At 45.8% G+C, this 16,173-nt stretch overlaps 3 protein-coding genes across 4 annotated transcripts; 1 reads left to right on the top strand and 2 right to left on the bottom strand.

Moving 5' to 3' along the window:
* Window positions 1–578: 578 nt before the first annotated feature.
* PEX11B (peroxisomal biogenesis factor 11 beta) lies at window positions 579–6,206 on the bottom strand. Its single transcript, XM_032419811.1, has 4 exons — window positions 6,119–6,206; window positions 5,199–5,314; window positions 4,607–4,808; window positions 579–1,796 (listed from the first exon to the last, which is right to left on the bottom strand). The coding sequence occupies exons 1-4, from the start codon at window positions 6,172–6,174 to the stop codon at window positions 1,391–1,393; spliced, it is 780 nt and encodes a 259-aa protein (XP_032275702.1). The 5' UTR covers window positions 6,175–6,206; the 3' UTR covers window positions 579–1,390.
* A 282-nt stretch (window positions 6,207–6,488) lies between these two features.
* On the top strand, window positions 6,489–11,951 carry LOC116641863 (gonadotropin-releasing hormone II receptor-like). Its single transcript, XM_032419850.1, is given in 4 exon segments — window positions 6,489–7,014; window positions 7,017–7,351; window positions 10,506–10,716; window positions 11,447–11,951. Coding segments are annotated over 4 exon segments (1,128 nt in total). The 5' UTR covers window positions 6,489–6,845; the 3' UTR covers window positions 11,860–11,951.
* A 183-nt stretch (window positions 11,952–12,134) lies between these two features.
* On the bottom strand, window positions 12,135–13,893 carry RBM8A (RNA binding motif protein 8A). Of its 2 annotated transcripts, none has more exons than XM_032419824.1 (6): window positions 13,763–13,893; window positions 13,425–13,484; window positions 13,222–13,299; window positions 12,905–13,041; window positions 12,456–12,592; window positions 12,135–12,354 (listed from the first exon to the last, which is right to left on the bottom strand). In XM_032419824.1, exons 1-6 carry the CDS (start codon window positions 13,827–13,829, stop codon window positions 12,309–12,311), a joined length of 525 nt encoding a protein of 174 aa, XP_032275715.1. In that variant the 5' UTR covers window positions 13,830–13,893; the 3' UTR covers window positions 12,135–12,308. The 2 variants fall into 2 exon arrangements, with proteins under 2 accessions (XP_032275715.1, XP_032275725.1); XM_032419834.1 differs by having other exon boundaries at window positions 13,222–13,296.
* Between the last annotated feature and the right edge of the window lie 2,280 nt (window positions 13,894–16,173).

Raw genomic sequence — 16,173 nt, 5'->3', positions numbered from 1 at the left:
TGCAGTTTCTTTCTCTTCCTTTTTTTCTATCCTTTGTTGTTGCCAGGCAGTTCATGCTTTCCTCAGGTTTGGAAAAGATGGTAGACATGGGAGACAGAGACTTTTTACTTCTTAACCTTATTTATCTCACCCTGGGATATGGAAAATGAAAGAGCTGGTGACAGTGATATCAACTCCCCTCCCACCCAGGGGAGTCCCAACATGTGAACACAGCCAGCCCACAAACCAAACCTTGCCAGTCGCACTTCACTTAGTTCTGTCTGTGACTCAGCCTATGTTGCCTTGTGGCATTATAGCTTTTGGAGGGACTAGAAACTATGAACTGGTATGGGGTGTGGGTTGTGGAACCAGCATAATTACTGTAATATTAGACCCCATCTTCTTAACTAGGCTATAAACTTCTCAAGTTGGGACCATGGAGCTTCTTAGCTTTTTGTATCTCTACCTCTTAGTATTATGCCCTGCAGAGTGTAGGTGTTCAATAGAAGTCTGCGGGTGATGACGCTAGTGCCTAATCCCATGGAAAACCCAAACCACAGTACCAGGAATTAGAGACCTCAGATGACCAGAACACATGGGACCAGACCAAACACTGATGAGCAAACGGACCTTTAATGTGCTGACCTGAAGGCTTGCTCCCCATCGTGGGCACGCCCACAGCTATTTACACAGAATCACTGTACAGTATTTACAGCAAGATGCTAGACACAGCATCCTTCTGGATAGGCAAAGAAGGGGTGAGAACAGGCTAGGGAACAAAGCCCTGAAATAAAAGTGTAAGCAGAAATCTGCAGGTGTGAGTAGAGGGAAGGGCCAAGTCATGAGGGAGGCTGGTGAGGTAGACATGAAGGAGGAAGTAGCGAACCACCTCTGGTCCATGAGGGGAGAATCCACTGGGACATGAAGTCTCTAAAGTTACGATTTGGTGGCATTTGAAGGGGGTAAAATCTGCCACAAGTCACCTTTGTGAGGAAAAAGAAGAAGGCAGTTAGAACCTTACAGACCACACCTTCTACCTCCCCTACCAAAAAAGTAATTCTGCTGATTAAATTCCTAGGACAGCAAATTGAGAAGGTAAAAAAAAGATGCAGAGACGGAATCTTAAATAGACTCAAGAAACACGAAGTAAAAGGGGTCAAGAGAGACAAAGACATTGCAATGAAGGAGGAAAAAGCAAAAGCCCCAGAAGATCTGAACATCAGAATCATCCCGTTGACTTCACAAGTCACCTCTCTTCACCTCACCTTCCCCAAAGCTCCTCCCTCTACCCCGAACTCTTGGGATTTTAACTTTAACCAAGGAGTAGAATTAGAATGAGGCTGGTACATTGGGGATGATCTAAGATTCCATCTTACCAATTCAGATCCCCTCCTTATCCTGTACCAGAATATCAGGGCTTGAGTCGTAGCCAAGGGCAGATTAGAGTAAGAATAGACAGGATGGAGGACACGAGGCCACAAAGGCCCACAATCCCAGGGCCACAGCGCCAGAGGCCTAGTTTGTCCAATGGAATGAAAAGATCACAGGCATTTCTGACCACATCCAGCAGAAGTGGGGGATGACCTCGGAGGACCCGAGCCAAGAGCAGGACTCGGAGCTGAAGCTTGAGAGCCAGTTGAGGCAAGCCTCTTCCCGGAGTTCCTGGACCCCCAGGTCCTGCAGTTTCAACTCCTCCTGGGGCTCCTCCTCCGGAACCCTTCAGTCGCCGGCTACAAGCTGAAGACTCTTGCTCCATCAGTAGGCGAACCTCATACGCATCACGGCTCAAATTCATGATGAGGGAAAACAGATAGTACCTGGGATAAACAGGCCAGAAGAGTCAGTAAGGGCACATATAGCCACTTAGCATATCAAACAGAATACTTAAAACATTTTTTCCCTCACAGTGCAAAGTGCAAATTATATGTAAGAACACCAGCAGTAAGTGCTATTACCCACTATTAGGAATGTCTTCCCAGCTTTCTGTAACTAATCTGTGTTTACATGTACCTTAAGATCCTGGCTTAAAGTCATGAGCATCATCAAACCTTCCAAGAACACCCTCAAATTTCACTTGTCCACTTGGCAAACCATTAGCACACATACACACACATTCAACTTGAACTATAATAATGCAAATGTTTTCAGAGAACAAGCTTCAGTTGTTTGAGAGACTCAGAGACATTAGAGATCTTTTAAATCCCATCCTTTTGTTAAAACAAACAAACAAAAACAAAAAGCGAGGCCCAGAAGTGTTAAGCAACTTGCTAAATGTGTTAGATTTATCAATTCCTTAAGAACAGTCTATGTTTGGGGCTCCTGGCTAGCTCAGTCAGTAAAGCTACTCTTCATCTTGGGGTCGTGAGTTTGAGCCCCATGTTGGGTGCAGAAATTACTTAAAAAACAAACAAACAGGGACGCCTGGGTGGCTCAGTTGGTTAAACGTCTGCCTTCGGCTCAGGTCATGATCCCAGCATCTTGGGATGGAGCCCCGCATCGCACTCCTTGCTCAGCAGGGAGTTTGCTTCTCCCTCTCCCTGCCACTCCCCCTGCTTCTGTGCTCTGTCTCTGACAAATAAATATATAAATAAATCTTAAAAAGAAAAAAAAAAAAACAGGGGTGCCTGGGTGGCTCAGTCGGTTAAGCATCAAACTCTTGGTCTCAGCTTAGGTCTTGATCTCAGGGTCCTGGGTTCAGGCCCACATTGCAGCCTTCTTAAAAAACAAACAAACAGGGGCGGCTGGGTGGCTCAGTCGTTAAGCATCTGCCTTCGGCTCAGGTCATGATCCCAGGGTCCTGCGATCCAGCCTCGCATTGGACTCCCTGCTCCGTGGGAAGCCTGCTTCTCTCTCTCCCACTCCCCCTGCTTGTGTTCCCTCTCTCGCTGTGTCTCTCTCTCTGTCAAATAAATAAATAAAATCTTTAAAAAAACAAACAAACCAATGAACAGTCTACGGTTTGTGTGTGGTTTTTTTTTAAGATTTTATTTATTTATTTTAGAGAGAGAGCATGAGTGGGGAGGGGCAGCGGGAGAGGGAGAAAAAACCTGAAGCAGACTCCCACTGAGTACTGAGCACAGAGCTTGAGGCCGGGGGAAAAGGGGGCTCGATCCTACAACCAACCGATCGACCATGAGATGGTGACCTCAGCAGAAACCAAGAGCCGGATGCTCAATTGACTGAGCCACCCAGGCGCCCCAACAGTCTATGTTCACTCCGACAATAGTGGTCTGTACTCAATGTAATTGTCCTACCTCCAAAACACATCCTGAATCCAATCCCATCTCTCTTACACCCCACCAGCAGTCTCAGCCACCAGCGCCTCTTGCTTGAACTACTACTTTAGTCATTTAACTGGTCTCCCCTTGCCCCCTGCCCCCAACAATCTAATTCACATAGTAAATCACATCATTACTCCCCTTCTTAAAACTCACCATGGCTTCCTTCCTATCCCATTTAAAATGAAATCTAGGGGCTCCTGGGTGGCGCCTTAGTCTAAGCCAACATCATCTCTTGGCCATATTAGGGCATCTCCTCCTCTTTTGCCCTACCGCAATTCATTTTCCACTGCAGCAAGAGAGATCTTCTTTAAACACAATTCGAATCATGTCACATCCCTGTTCAGAACCCATTGTACTTAGGATAAAATTTAAACAAAACTAAACCAAAAATCCTACCATTGCCAAAGAGGCCTTGCATGTGATCTGGTCCCCTCCACGTCTCCAGTTCAAACTTATGCCCTTCACTCAATACTCTCCATCATGCTGACTTTCTTTCTATTTCTCTAATTCCACAAAATCTTTCTTGGTTTAAAGCCTTAGAATGGGCTATTTTCTGTTTGAGAAGGTCTTCTCTGCTACTGTTTACTTTGCCTAACTTCTTTTCAGACTTCAAATCTGAACTAAAACATTACTTCTCAAAGAGTTCTTCCCTGGCCTTTCAGTAGAAATCAGCTCCCTTTGTGATATATCTCATAACACCCTGTACATTTCTACAAATAACTGGTTTGGTGGTTGTCTTAATATGACTCCCCCACTAGACTAGAAGCTTAGTGAGAATGGGAACCATATCTGACTCTTTGCTTTATTCCCTAGCCCATAGTAAACACCTCCTCAATATTTTTAAAATGAATGAATGAGCAGGCAGTGAGAGGCATAACCTGTGGTACAGACAGAAACAGATTTAAGCAATATAATATCTTATCTTGCCCAATCTTAGTCATTCATCATAAAAGAACATCTATCCTCCATCTGCCTCCATTCACTATTCTCTGATAGTTTAAAATCTAAATGGGGGTGCCTGGGTGGCTCAGTCGTTAAGCGTCTGCCTTCGGCTCAGGTCATGATCCCAGGGTCCTGGGATCGAGCCCCGCATCGGGCTCCCTGCTCGGCGGGAGGCCTGCTTCTCCCTCTCCCACTCCCCTGCTTGTGTTCCCTCTCTGGCTGTCTTTCTCTCTGTCAAATAAATAAAACCTTTAAAAAAAAAAAAAAATCTAAATGAAGATTGGAAGCCAAGTGATTAAGATGTGTATATTCTGGGAAGACCCTGAAAGATCTTTTGCTCATAAAAGGCAAGCCATGCAGTATGGGAAATACAAAAGGTCTTGTAGGATAAAAGGATATCAAACCTGAATGAACGCTGGGCCCACTTCTCCTGATCCACACGGGGGGCTAGTCCAGCTTTTCCAGCCCACAGGACATTGTCACAGGCGAAGTACAAGGCTCGATTGAGGTGACTAACAGTGATGCAGAATCTCAGGACAACATCTGATAAGTGCACAGCTCGTTTGGCTGACTCAAGGGCATCTGCTGAGTTACCCAGGCGTAGAACTTGTGGAGATTAGCAAGGAGAAGCAAGGATTTGGAAGTAGAGGCAGAGAGTGAGACACAGAGAAAGAGGAAGCAAGAAGGTGAAAGTCAAGCAAGTGACAAACAATAATTACAATTTTTAAAAAACAGAAGAAAAACAGTTCAAAATTTTTTTTTCTTCAAATTTTAGTTAATTTGTGTCCCAGTTTGGTTTTCTCAAACTTGCCCCATACTCTCCAATCCTTCATTAGTCTCTTACCCCTGCTCTCTTATCTCAATCAAGAGGCATGCAGAGCCAAATAAGGGGGAAGAACTGGCAGAGAAGGTCAAGAACAGGAAGGAAGGACTAAAGGAGAATAGCTGGGGATGGAGAAAGTGTTGGAGTAATAAAGCAAAAGTACGGTTACTTACGCTTTCTTCCTAGGCTCAGATGACCCTCCAGTTGTCGAATTTGTTTCTGTAACTCGGGACTGGCCCCATGTTTCTGTAGTGCATGGCCAAGAAGGGAGCAGGCATACTGGGCGGCCCTGGAGAAGAGGCCAGGCAAGGTAAGGCGGAGATGTCCCTAACCTACGCCTCAAAAAACGTCTTCCAAAGTAAAGTACTGACTTCCCTTTTTCCCAGTTTGAGAACATTCCCTTTCCTCCTCTTTATGCCCACTTCTTACCGTTTCTCCTTCAGGCCAGGGGAAGGGAAAGGCGTTAAGGATAAAAAGGAGCCTAGAAAAGGAGTTGGGGGCGTTACTTGGAGTTGAGAAAATAAGAGATTTGACAATGATGAAGTCTGAAGGGGACTGTGAAGGCAGCAGGGGGTCCATCACGAGCACATCAGTGTGAGCATGTACACGACATGTAAGGGAGTGGGGAACAGATGGAGGGATTATTCTTCAGAATAGGTGAACTAGGAGATTTCAAGGCCCTCTAGCTGAATCGAGACCGGAAGACAGGGCGGAGGCAGAGGAGTCCCCAGATGACAACAGGGTGAGGGGACAAGGGAACTTAGAGCCACTCAGCTCTGGGAGGCAGAGTCCGGCTATCCATCGCGGGGCGAATGCTCCTCACGCCACCACCGCCCAGGGAGTAAAGTGCTGGTCTTATGTGGACATGGCCACCCTGAGCGGCCTCCCCGCTGGCCCACTCGTGCCTCAGTTTCCCCATCTTTCCGGTGAGCAGAAACGAATCATCTCCTCACGGCCCGCTCAAATCAGCACCTGGCGGTCCGTCCGGGCCCCCGTAGCCCGAGCTGACCCCTTTTGACCCCCGTAGTATGAACGGACCTCGCCTCACGAGGATCTTCCTCTGTCCCCACCCCCATTCCTATTCGGGCCGCACCTACACAGCCGCTCCCGGGCCTGGCTCTGAGCACTGAAGCGAACCCAAGCGTCCATGACAGCTGCAGCCCTGGCTCCGCAGCCCCGCGCCCGCCCCACTTCCCGCCCCTGGTCACGCCTCCTGGACGATCAACGGTGTCTCGCGAGGGACAAATATCGCCAGAAAAGAAAGCGAGTGAGGCCGGCCTCGGAATCTCAGAACAAGAAACGTTTGTCTCTGGACCAACACCAGGGTGTTTTTCGGTGGGTCTCCGTCTGAATATACGCTTATCGGATGGCTTCTATTTTCTAAGCACACTTCCGGCGGTACATTCTTCTTTAAATATTCTGGACCAGGGGCGGGGCTTGCATTAGGGGCGGGGCGAGAAGACACCGCAGCGTCTCGCCTGCGGGGCTAGGATAGGGTTGCCCCCGGGTGCTTCCAGAACACCCCCCAACACACACACAAACACACACCCGCTGCGGCCGAACCCAGGGCTGTAGGGGCTAAAGAAGTCTATGGAAGTAGAAGCCAGCACCAGATCCCTGTTCCCTGCGGGACCCTGACAGTTGGGCAGGTGACCTCCAGGATACAGATGGAGAGTCTCCAGAGACAGAGGCTTTAATGGACGAAATTCGCAATAACCAGCTTCAGATTCTAATAAGGAGGAGGGCAAAGAATCAGTGGACGAAGCTAACCTCTTCATACTAACACTTCATCCTCCCACCCCTTTCCCTTCCAGGTCACCATGTCTGCAGGCAATGGCACCCCTCGGGGGTTAGCAGCGGGGGAGGAGGTCTGGGCTGGATCAGGAGTAGAGGTGGAGGGCTCAGAGCTGCCCACCTTCTCAGCTGCAGCCAAGGTCCGAGTGGGAGTGACCATTGTGCTGTTCATTTCTTCAGCTGCAGGGAACCTGTCTTTTGGTCAGTGACTCGGCCACAACCCAGCCAAATCCGCCCGTACCCTGTACGACGACTCTTTGCCCACTTAGCAGCTGCTGACTTACTAGTCACTTTTGTGGTTATGCCCCTAGATGCCATCTGGAATATCACTGTTCAGTGGCTGGCCGGGGACATCGCATGTCGGACACTCATGTTCCTGAAACTAATGGCCATGTATGCTGCAGCTTTCCTGCCTGTGGTGATTGGACTTGACCGTCAGGCAGCCGTACTCCACCCGCTTGGACCGCGCTCAGCTGGAAGTAAACTTCTGGGGACGGCCTGGTGACTTGGTTTCCTGCTTGCCTTGCCCCAGGTGAGTGACTTGTTGGGACTTAAGGGTAGACTGGACAATAATTTGGGTAAACAACAAGAGCGTTTGGAGTCAAGGGGTGTGCTTGACCAGTGGTCACCCATTAATGCTCAGAGGGGAGCCTCTGCTGTTTTGCAAATTAAGATCATTGCATGTTAACCTGTATCTCTATTAAGAGCCTACATCTTCAAAGCAGTACCCTGTATCTATGCCTTTTTGCATCCTCCAGCTTCTTCTTCAGGAGACTGTTGCAGAAACTCTAGGGATAAAACATATATGGGGGTCTATAAAGAAGACAGTGAAGTCAGGGGCTTTAGTTAAAACTCTGGTACAGTCACTCATCCATTCAAAAAATAGTGTTAATCACCCCTAGGCACACTCTAATGCTCTATCAAGGATTGAGCAGCAAAGACATGCCTTCAGGAAACTTACTAGTGCAGAAGACATATTAGTATGCAATTATAATAAAGTATGCAGTAAAGCATTATGCTAAAGGTAAGCATAAGGAGCTAAAGAACAATGAGGATGTCTGACCCACTCCTGGACAGTCAGGGAAAACTTCTCAAAGACATTAAAACTGATTGTTTTTGATTAAAATAAGAGAGGTGTTAGACAAGTTAAAGCAGGAGGAATGCTGGGGAGGGTGGAAGGTAGAGGAATTCAAAGTAGTTGTAGCTAAAGTTGAGAGCTAGAAAATGGGTGAGTGGGCACCTGGGTGGCTCAGTCAGTTAAGTGGCTGACTTCAGCTCAGGTCCTGATCCCGGGGTCCTGGGATCGAGCCCCACGTCGGGCTCCTTGCTCAGTGGGTACCCTGCTTCTCCCTCTCTCTCTGCGTCAAATAAATAAATAAAATCTTAAAAAAAGAAAGAAAGAAAATGGGTGAGTAATGAGCCTGGATGGGAAGGAAGAGCAGGTTATAGATATTAAGGTTGTACTTTATCCTGAGGGCAGTGGAGAGACACTAAGGTAAAAGATGGAGAGTGACATAATCAGATTTGTATTTTTTATTCTAGCTTATTGTGAAAACTGGAAAGAAAACTAGAAAGAAAATGGAGCATTTGAACTTGAGTACCAGTTATCAAATCTCATGTATTGACAATGAACTAGAAATCTAGAAAAAAACGAAGTATGAAGCAATTCCTTTAAGACCAAAACCAAAACCACCACCACCCTCTGAGGGGAAGGAGTAGACCTGGATTAGGATTCTACCTAGAAGGGGCTCTGGAATGACAGTGCATTATAGAATCAGATTTAAAATATGATCCTTAAATCCTCAAATATTAGAAATATAACTACCAAAAGTTAGCCTGACTATAGTTCTAAGACAAAAAATAGTGCTTCTAACAATGCTGCAAGCAGGACCTCTGCTACCCAAAGCTTTAAAAAACAGCATTGCTGCCTCAGTGCAAAAGGTATTACAGTTGTTTATATGAAGCAAATTTTAGATGTGGACTGGGAGGTAGAAGCCTGTTTTTGTTGCATTGTTTTACTTTGTTTTTTCTGAGTCTAGGCTCTACTAACTAGCTGTATGACTTTGGCTAAATCACTCGAAACCAATGGGCCACAAGATATTAGATAGGAGAGGGCGCCTGGGTGGCTCAGTCATTAAGCGTCTGCCTTCAGCTCAGGTCATGATCCCAGGGTCCTGGGATCGAGTCCCACATCGGGCTCCCTGCTCTGCGGGAGGCCTGCTTCTCCCTCTTCCACTCCCCCCCCGCTTGTGTTCCTGCTCTCGCTATGTCCCTCTCTGTCAAATAAATAAATAAAATCTTAAAAAAAAAAAAAAAGATATTAGATAGGAGTTTCATCATTTGTTACATTCTGACAACTGCAATCTCCATTTGTTTCAATGGCAAACTGATGATAACATTATGATACATGTGCAAAAGATGGTATTTTTGGTTCCAAATTAGCATCCTGTTGTATAAATTCTGCATTGCCCATATGTTCTATTTAAAATATTAATCTTACCTTCAAGGACTAATATGTCAATAAAAAAACCTTTTTTTAAGTGTGGTGGTAGTGTGGTGAGGGACTATTGGAGTAGTTAGAAATTATCTTTGAAGGCTCAAGTTTCTAAGTATCATAAGTGGTTGAAAGGAAGGTTTCTATAGTGGGTGATAAACTGCATATAATAGGGGGAAGGAAAGGCAGGAGGAGGGCTACAGACCAAACTCTAAGTCCAGGAGCCTTGCTTATTTTTAAACCCCTTTTCACAAGATGTCAGATACATCTAGGCATAGTGCAAAAAGAAACCAAACCAACCAACCAAAAAACCTACAAATATATGGACTCAAGACAGGGGAAGGGGAAAGACGACTCCCCAACTAGCTCAGAGTAGCTGATCATAACTCCAAGCCATTCATAAAATTGTGTCTGGGGCAGCTGCTCGCAGTGTGTTTGGGGCCGTGATGTCCGGACGCAGCAAACATAAAATTGTGTCTGTGGCTGATACTATTCACCTTTCCTAAAAGTCCCTCACGCCTGCTGAAATCACTTTCCCAAATGCCTTAGATCTAGGAATCAGAGACCCACTAAGCTTGACTTTTATCAAACTAATAGTGACTCAATCTGCCTTACCTGAATCAAGGTACTAACCTGAAGCTCTAAACTGAAAAATACTCTTTAGGATTCAAACCAAAATCTCAGCAATTTACCAAAAAGGGGAAGGGGCAGCCAACAGCATTTGGAAAATGTTAAACTTTATTACTCAACATTGTTTCACCGTTACAGTTATTGTACATAAGACTATCACTAAAGGTCACTTCACAGAGTGGCTGCAAAATGGCCTGAAATTTTAGCAGCACCCATTTTATACAAAATTTCTTTTTCCACAGAATTAGACACATCAAAAAAACCATTTCCGCTAAAAATGTTGGTGAGGTGGTAGAAACATCCTTTTACAAAGCACAATGTTAGAACAGTACTGGAGGAGGCAAGATTCTTTTAAGTCCCAGGATTTAACAAACTTAATGATTAGCTCCGTAGCCTAAGGGGAAGACAGGGATTCTCAAGTTTCGAACCTTTTAAATATGGCACTATGGATGAACTCAGCACTACCCAGCTTTGCAGAGAATTAAGGATGAACTGGGATAGTGTGACCAGGGAGAAGGGTGAAGGGGGGACCAGTTCTAACAGTCCTCAAACTCCACTCCAGCTTTTCCTGTTCCACACCATCCGCCGAGCTGGCCCAGTCCCCTTCACTCAGTGTGTCACCAAAGGCAGCTTCAAGGCTCGATGGCAAGAGATCACCTATAACCTCTTCACCTTCTCCTGCCTCTTTCTGCTGCCACTGACTGCCATGACCGTCTGCTATAGCCGCACTGTCCTCAGTGTGTCTAGTCCCCGGACAAGGAAGGGGAACCATGGTAAGACTCCAATCCCCGGGCCCTAACCCATACCCTAAAAACTATTGCCTCTAGCCTCATTTACTGATCTGATAGTTTTCTATCAAACCAAAAGTGACATCATAACCATCCCTCTAGCACCTGATGCTACAAGTATTTTTTTTTTTTTTTTAAAGATTTTATTTATTTATTTGAGAGAGAGGATGAGAGGAGAGAGAGAGCACATGAGAGGGGGGAGGGTCAGAGGGAGAAGCAGACTCCCTGCTGAGCAGGGAGCCCGATGCGGGACTCGATCCCGGGACTCCAGGATCATGACCTGAGCCGAAGGCAGTCGCTTTAACCAACTGAGCCACCCAGGCGCCCTGCTACAAGTATTTTCTAAATGCCTCCAGTTGTAACCAGCCTCTAGCCACCCTCCATTGTTGAGTTAGCTGGGCAAGATTAAGGAGAAAGGTGATCAGTGTTCTCCTTTAGTCTTGGACACCATCAAGTCTTCAAGTAGTCTTAGTAGCTTCATAACACCACATCTCAATCAAAACCTTTCCTCCAGCATGTGTCATACTCCCTAGGGGAGAGGGGGGAGCATATAGTCCCAGTTTGGGAAGGGAAGAGGATGTGCAACATTACCTCCTATTTGCCACATTCTCTTCCTTGTATCAGGAGAACTCCAGCTCACCATCCCTGCCTGTTCATCCTACACTCAATTCAGAAGCTGAGTGGTTCTGAATTTGAGTGTTTTCTAAATTCCCAGCCCCTGCCGGTGAATTTGCCCTCCGTCGCTCCTTAGACAATCGCTCCCGTGTTCGTCTGCGGGCCCTGCGACTGGCCCTACTTGTCTTGCTGACCTTCGTCCTCTGCTGGACACCTTATTACCTGCTGCGCCTGTGGTACTGGTTCTCTCCCACCATGCTAACTGAAGTTCCCCCCAGCCTCAGCCACATCCTTTTCCTTTTTGGCCTCCTCAATGCTCCTCTGGATCCTCTCCTCTATGGAGCCTTCACCCTTGACTGCCGAAGAAGGCACCAAGAACTTAGTATAGACTCTTCCAGGGAAAAAGGTTCTGAGAGAATGCCCCGACAGGAGATTCAAGCCCTTAGACAGCTGCAAGTACAAACAAACATGGCAGCAGGAAGGACAGGAGAAACAAAAGAGACATTCCTGTAACATCCATTTGCGTGGAACAGAGTATACAGGAACAAAATAATTATGCTTTAATATCACAAGAACACCTCACTTCTACCTGGGCTCTCTTAGCTTCCAATAAAAAGAAGTACTGAGCAGTGTCTCTACTCTGACCCTAGCTGAAACCTGAGACTATATTTAATGTAGAAATTCACACAGAATTGAGGCCCAAGAAGCATCTTCACAGTGACCCAAACTGCCTTACTGTAAATAGTGCTTCCGAGATCGCAATGTTAGAAGAGGAAAGTAATTTTAAATGTACAAAACAAAAATGGGACATTTATTCCTAACTCAAAAACCAACCAACCGACTAAGCAAGTAGGATGAGAGATTAAATATAAACACAGTGAGTTCCACCCCTGCCCTATTTCTCCAAGGTTGCATGGTCAAGTAGAATCTCTGGAGAGAACATCTGGACAACAGAGGACCTGTCAGCGCCGCCTCCGGTCTGGACTCCTGCTGCGTCTTCGGCCACCTCTAGGGAAAAGGAAGGGCCCATCAGAGGAACATAATACAACATCCTTATTCTGTTTTGCTCATGTTCCCTTCACCAAGATAGTTTGCCCTCTCCACTTTACCTCCTCTTGCCCTTGGGTGGACCCCGAACAAAACACCAGTCCACACTGATGGGCTGTCCCATCAAATCCTGGCCATTGAGTCCCTCCATTGCAGCCTGGGCCTCCTTGTATGTTTCATACTCAACTAGAGTATAGCCCTGGGACAAGTGAAAAGACAGAGATCAAAACTCTCATATTCCACCAAACACCACCTAAGTATCCTCTTCCTCAAATCTAAACTCATACTCAAATACAAAAATCTATAAACTTTAAACAACAAATGTACATCATATATCCTTATTGTACATACAAAATGTCTGTTTCCGTCTCTTTGCTATGTCTGACAAAATCAATTTCCAATCTCATTTTATTTCAACTTTGCTCTTGGCCAATCACAACAATGGGAGAACTATCAAAGCTGTCTAAAGGTTATGGGGGAAGAGAGGCAATAGGGTGTCACTTAGGGATACCTTCAGGTATCCTGTACGCCTGTCCAGGTTGAGGTGGATGTTTTTTATTTCCCCATACTCTGCAAATTTGTCATGGATGTCTTCTTCGGTGGCTTCCTCATGGACTCCAGTGACAAAGAGAATCCAGCCTTCAACAGCTGTTGGAGAGGGAGGGAGGTTTGAGCACAAGAGAAAAACTTCAAGCAAGATCACAAGAGTGGAGTAAGTGGGGATTCCAGAGATTGGTTAAGGTATCTCCGACCCCATTCCTACTGGGTTTTATTTCATTGGTCCATAATTCCCTACAAACAGATCCCTACAGGCTACATTTTACTTACAGCGTTGCGGTCCAGGTTCATCACCATCCTGTTCCACGCTGTCATAATCCTCACGCATCCGCGCTCGAGACCCTTCTTCTATATGGAACATACCAGAGATCACCAGAAATCCATTCTCCCGCTGTTCCCCATGAGTCTGAATGGGGACTCCAAAACTCGTAGAATATCGCCATTCTAGACCCATTTTCCCCACAAACACTCACCGGAGCCAAAGCCGCGGCCCTTCCGTTTCTTCGCCTTTTCTTTCAGTTTGTGGATGCTCTCTGGAGCCCCAGAAGTGAAAGAATGAGTAACAAAAATAACAAGTATTTGTAACAATAGTCTCTTTACGGACACATTATCTGAAAGCAGCCCCACCACCTCCAGTCCCATTCCCTTCCCGGTCCCGCCCGCATTCCTCCCGAAGGGGGCGCTGTCTCTAATCCAACTGAAACCCGATTCCCCGAATCCCATCCTCCCTAACGGGAAAGGAAATTATCTTCCTATTAGTCCCTTCTCTCGCACCTTCCCCGCTTCCCGCAGCCGCCTCCACTGTCCTCACCGTCCCCATCCTCATCCATGGCGAAATCCTCGCCCCCAGCCTCATGAAGATCCAGCACGTCCGCCATCTTGCCTGCCTTCTCACTCTCGTCCGTGCCGCTCAAGCACTAGGCACCTCGGGAAACTGTCGCGGAGGGGAAAAGTCGCTAGTTAAGTTGACCAATCAAAAGCTAAGTCTAAGTCCCGCCCCCGGCGCGGTGAAAATACGCAAATGAAGGCGGGCCTAGTTCGGGAAGATGCCGGAAGTGCTCTTGTAGCCATCTTGAACAGTTGGTGAGCTGAATGGAGTAGAGCTCTAAGGGACCGCTAGCGGGTAGGTGCAGACAATGGCTTCCTATTAATTAGGGCAGCCGAGGAGAAATACTACTGCCAGAGAAGCACTGCCTAATTTCTTTATTAGAGGATTGTTTTTCGTCTCCTTGGACTCCATACTAGGAAATGGAACTTGATGAATGTTTTTTTTTTCTCTCAAAACTTCTAGACCCGTACCCTGTTCGGAGGAGTAGCTGGATCCGTGATGGAAACATTTTTAAAATAGTTCAGTCAGCAATGCTGGCTCAAAAGCTGCTTCCGGTTCGTACTGCAGCACCGAATTTCTCTCTCAAGAAAACTAACAGACCTGGTTGTCAGTGAACTAGGATTGGTGAGACGGGTATCAGCTGCTTATTTATTTTTTTAAGATAAACTCTCAAACTCTTGCCACCACCTCCGAGAATTTAAAAAAAAAAAAAAAATCATGGCTTTAAACAAAATAGGGACTTTAGCGTCTTTGGGAATGGTGCAGGTATTTCATGTTTAAAAACCTAGGAGTTTTTTGCCTAGGACGCAAAACCCGTATTGCCCCCAAATTCTGGAATCCTGATGTAGGCCTTCAACAATAGTGGACTGCACATCCACTTATTTATTAATTTTTTTAATCAAACAGTTATAATATGTTTATCTAATACTAGAGAAGGTGCTGGCAATAAAAGGAAAAATAATTACATTATCAACAGTCACTTTATATAATTATATTATGAGAGTGATGATTGCTATCACAAAGTTGTTATGGCAGTACAAAGGAAGTTTGTAATAGGACTGGGAATAAGAAGGCTTCCATTTGAACTAGGCCTTTAAGACTGGGTAGTTTTCCAGGCAAAGCAGTTGTACTGAGACTAGGAGACACTAATCCACTCTCCACAGTAGGTAGTGTGATCTTTGAAAAAATCAGCTGGCCCTATCCCTACCAAAAACCCTTCCTTATTCTTGCACTTGGAATAAAATTCAAACATCACCTGCTCTGCCTGTTTCCAACGACTTCCATCACCAAATTCCCTCTCAGTAAGCTCTCCCTACACTTTGCTTCAACTATGGTTGTCTCTTTCCCCTCAGGACTTTTGGAACTTCCTGTTCCTGATGTTCTTACTCCAGCTCTTCACATGGCTCATTCAACCTCATCCTTTAGGTCTCCCAAAAATACTGCTGGAATCGAAGGATTCTTCTCTACTTTACTGTCCGTCACTCTGTTTATTTCCTTCACAGAGCTTAAATGCCAGCCCAATTACCTTGTTTACTTTCTATCTTGTTTATTGTCAATTTCCCATTAGAGTGTAATCCTTATGGCAGAGACTCTTATTTACAACGATAGCCTTACAGTTTATTTTTTTAAAGATTTTATTTATTTCACAGAGAGAGACACAGCGAGAGAGGGAACACAAGCATGGGGAGTGGGAGAGGGAGAAGCAGGCTTCCCGCCGAGCAGGGAGCCTGATTCGGGGCTCAAACCCAGGACCCTGGGATCATGACCTGAGCCGAAGGCAGACACTTAACGACTGAGCCACCCAGGCGCCCCAGCCTTACAGTTTAGACCAGTGTCTGGCTCACAGTAGACATTTGATACATACTTATTGAAGGAACAAATAACCAGAATGGCAAGAAATTCTGTTTGCCTGATGCTGTGTGGCTAGGAAATAAAGCTGAAAGTACAGGTTGGGGCCAAAATGTATGCCATGCTAAGGATTTTGGAATTTTATTCTGTAGGCAATAATTTCTCAACTTCAAGTATTTGGGTATTCATGATTTTTCACAATCACAGATAGCCCCCATGATGTTCCTTGATTAGTATTTTTCCTTAAGTAGACTGACTGGTTAATTAAACAAATTTATACTGAATTTAAATATCACTGGCATAACTGTAAAATCTGTATTTTCTTCTATGACAGTTTCAGATTAGACTATAAGTAAAAATGAAAAATGTGAGTGTCTGGGTGGCTCAGTCAGTTAAGCATCTGCCTTTGGCCCAGGTCCTGATCCCAGGGTCCTGGGATCAAGTCCTGCATCAGTGCAGGGAGTCTGCTTCTCCCTCTCCCTCTGCCCTTTCCCCTGCTAATGCTCTATCTCTCTCAAATAAATAAAATCTTTAAAAATTTTTTT

Source organism: Phoca vitulina, unplaced genomic scaffold (assembly GCF_004348235.1).
Source record: "Phoca vitulina isolate PV1807 unplaced genomic scaffold, GSC_HSeal_1.0 scaffold2, whole genome shotgun sequence".
In the NCBI taxonomy this organism is placed as follows: Eukaryota; Metazoa; Chordata; class Mammalia; order Carnivora; family Phocidae; genus Phoca; species Phoca vitulina.
This window is presented reverse-complemented; position numbering and strand designations above follow the sequence as displayed.

Bases quoted from the DNA above. Each gene is read 5' to 3' on its own strand.
- PEX11B (XM_032419811.1), bottom strand. From the start codon at position 6,174: ATGGACGCTTGGGTTCGCTTCAGTGCTCAGAGCCAGGCCCGGGAGCGG. The intron at 4,809-5,198 runs GTAAGTAACCGT...AATCTCCACAAG, and splicing joins TCTGAGCCTAGGAAGAAAGC to TTCTACGCCTGGGTAACTCA. The intron at 1,797-4,606 runs GTTTGATATCCT...TGTTTATCCCAG, and splicing joins TGGGCCCAGCGTTCATTCAG to GTACTATCTGTTTTCCCTCA.
- RBM8A (XM_032419824.1), bottom strand. From the start codon at position 13,829: ATGGCGGACGTGCTGGATCTTCATGAGGCTGGGGGCGAGGATTTCGCC. The intron at 13,300-13,424 runs GTGAGTGTTTGT...TGTTCCATATAG, and splicing joins GGGCCGCGGCTTTGGCTCCG to AAGAAGGGTCTCGAGCGCGG. The intron at 12,593-12,904 runs GTATCCCTAAGT...CACTTGTCCCAG, and splicing joins GGCGTACAGGATACCTGAAG to GGCTATACTCTAGTTGAGTA.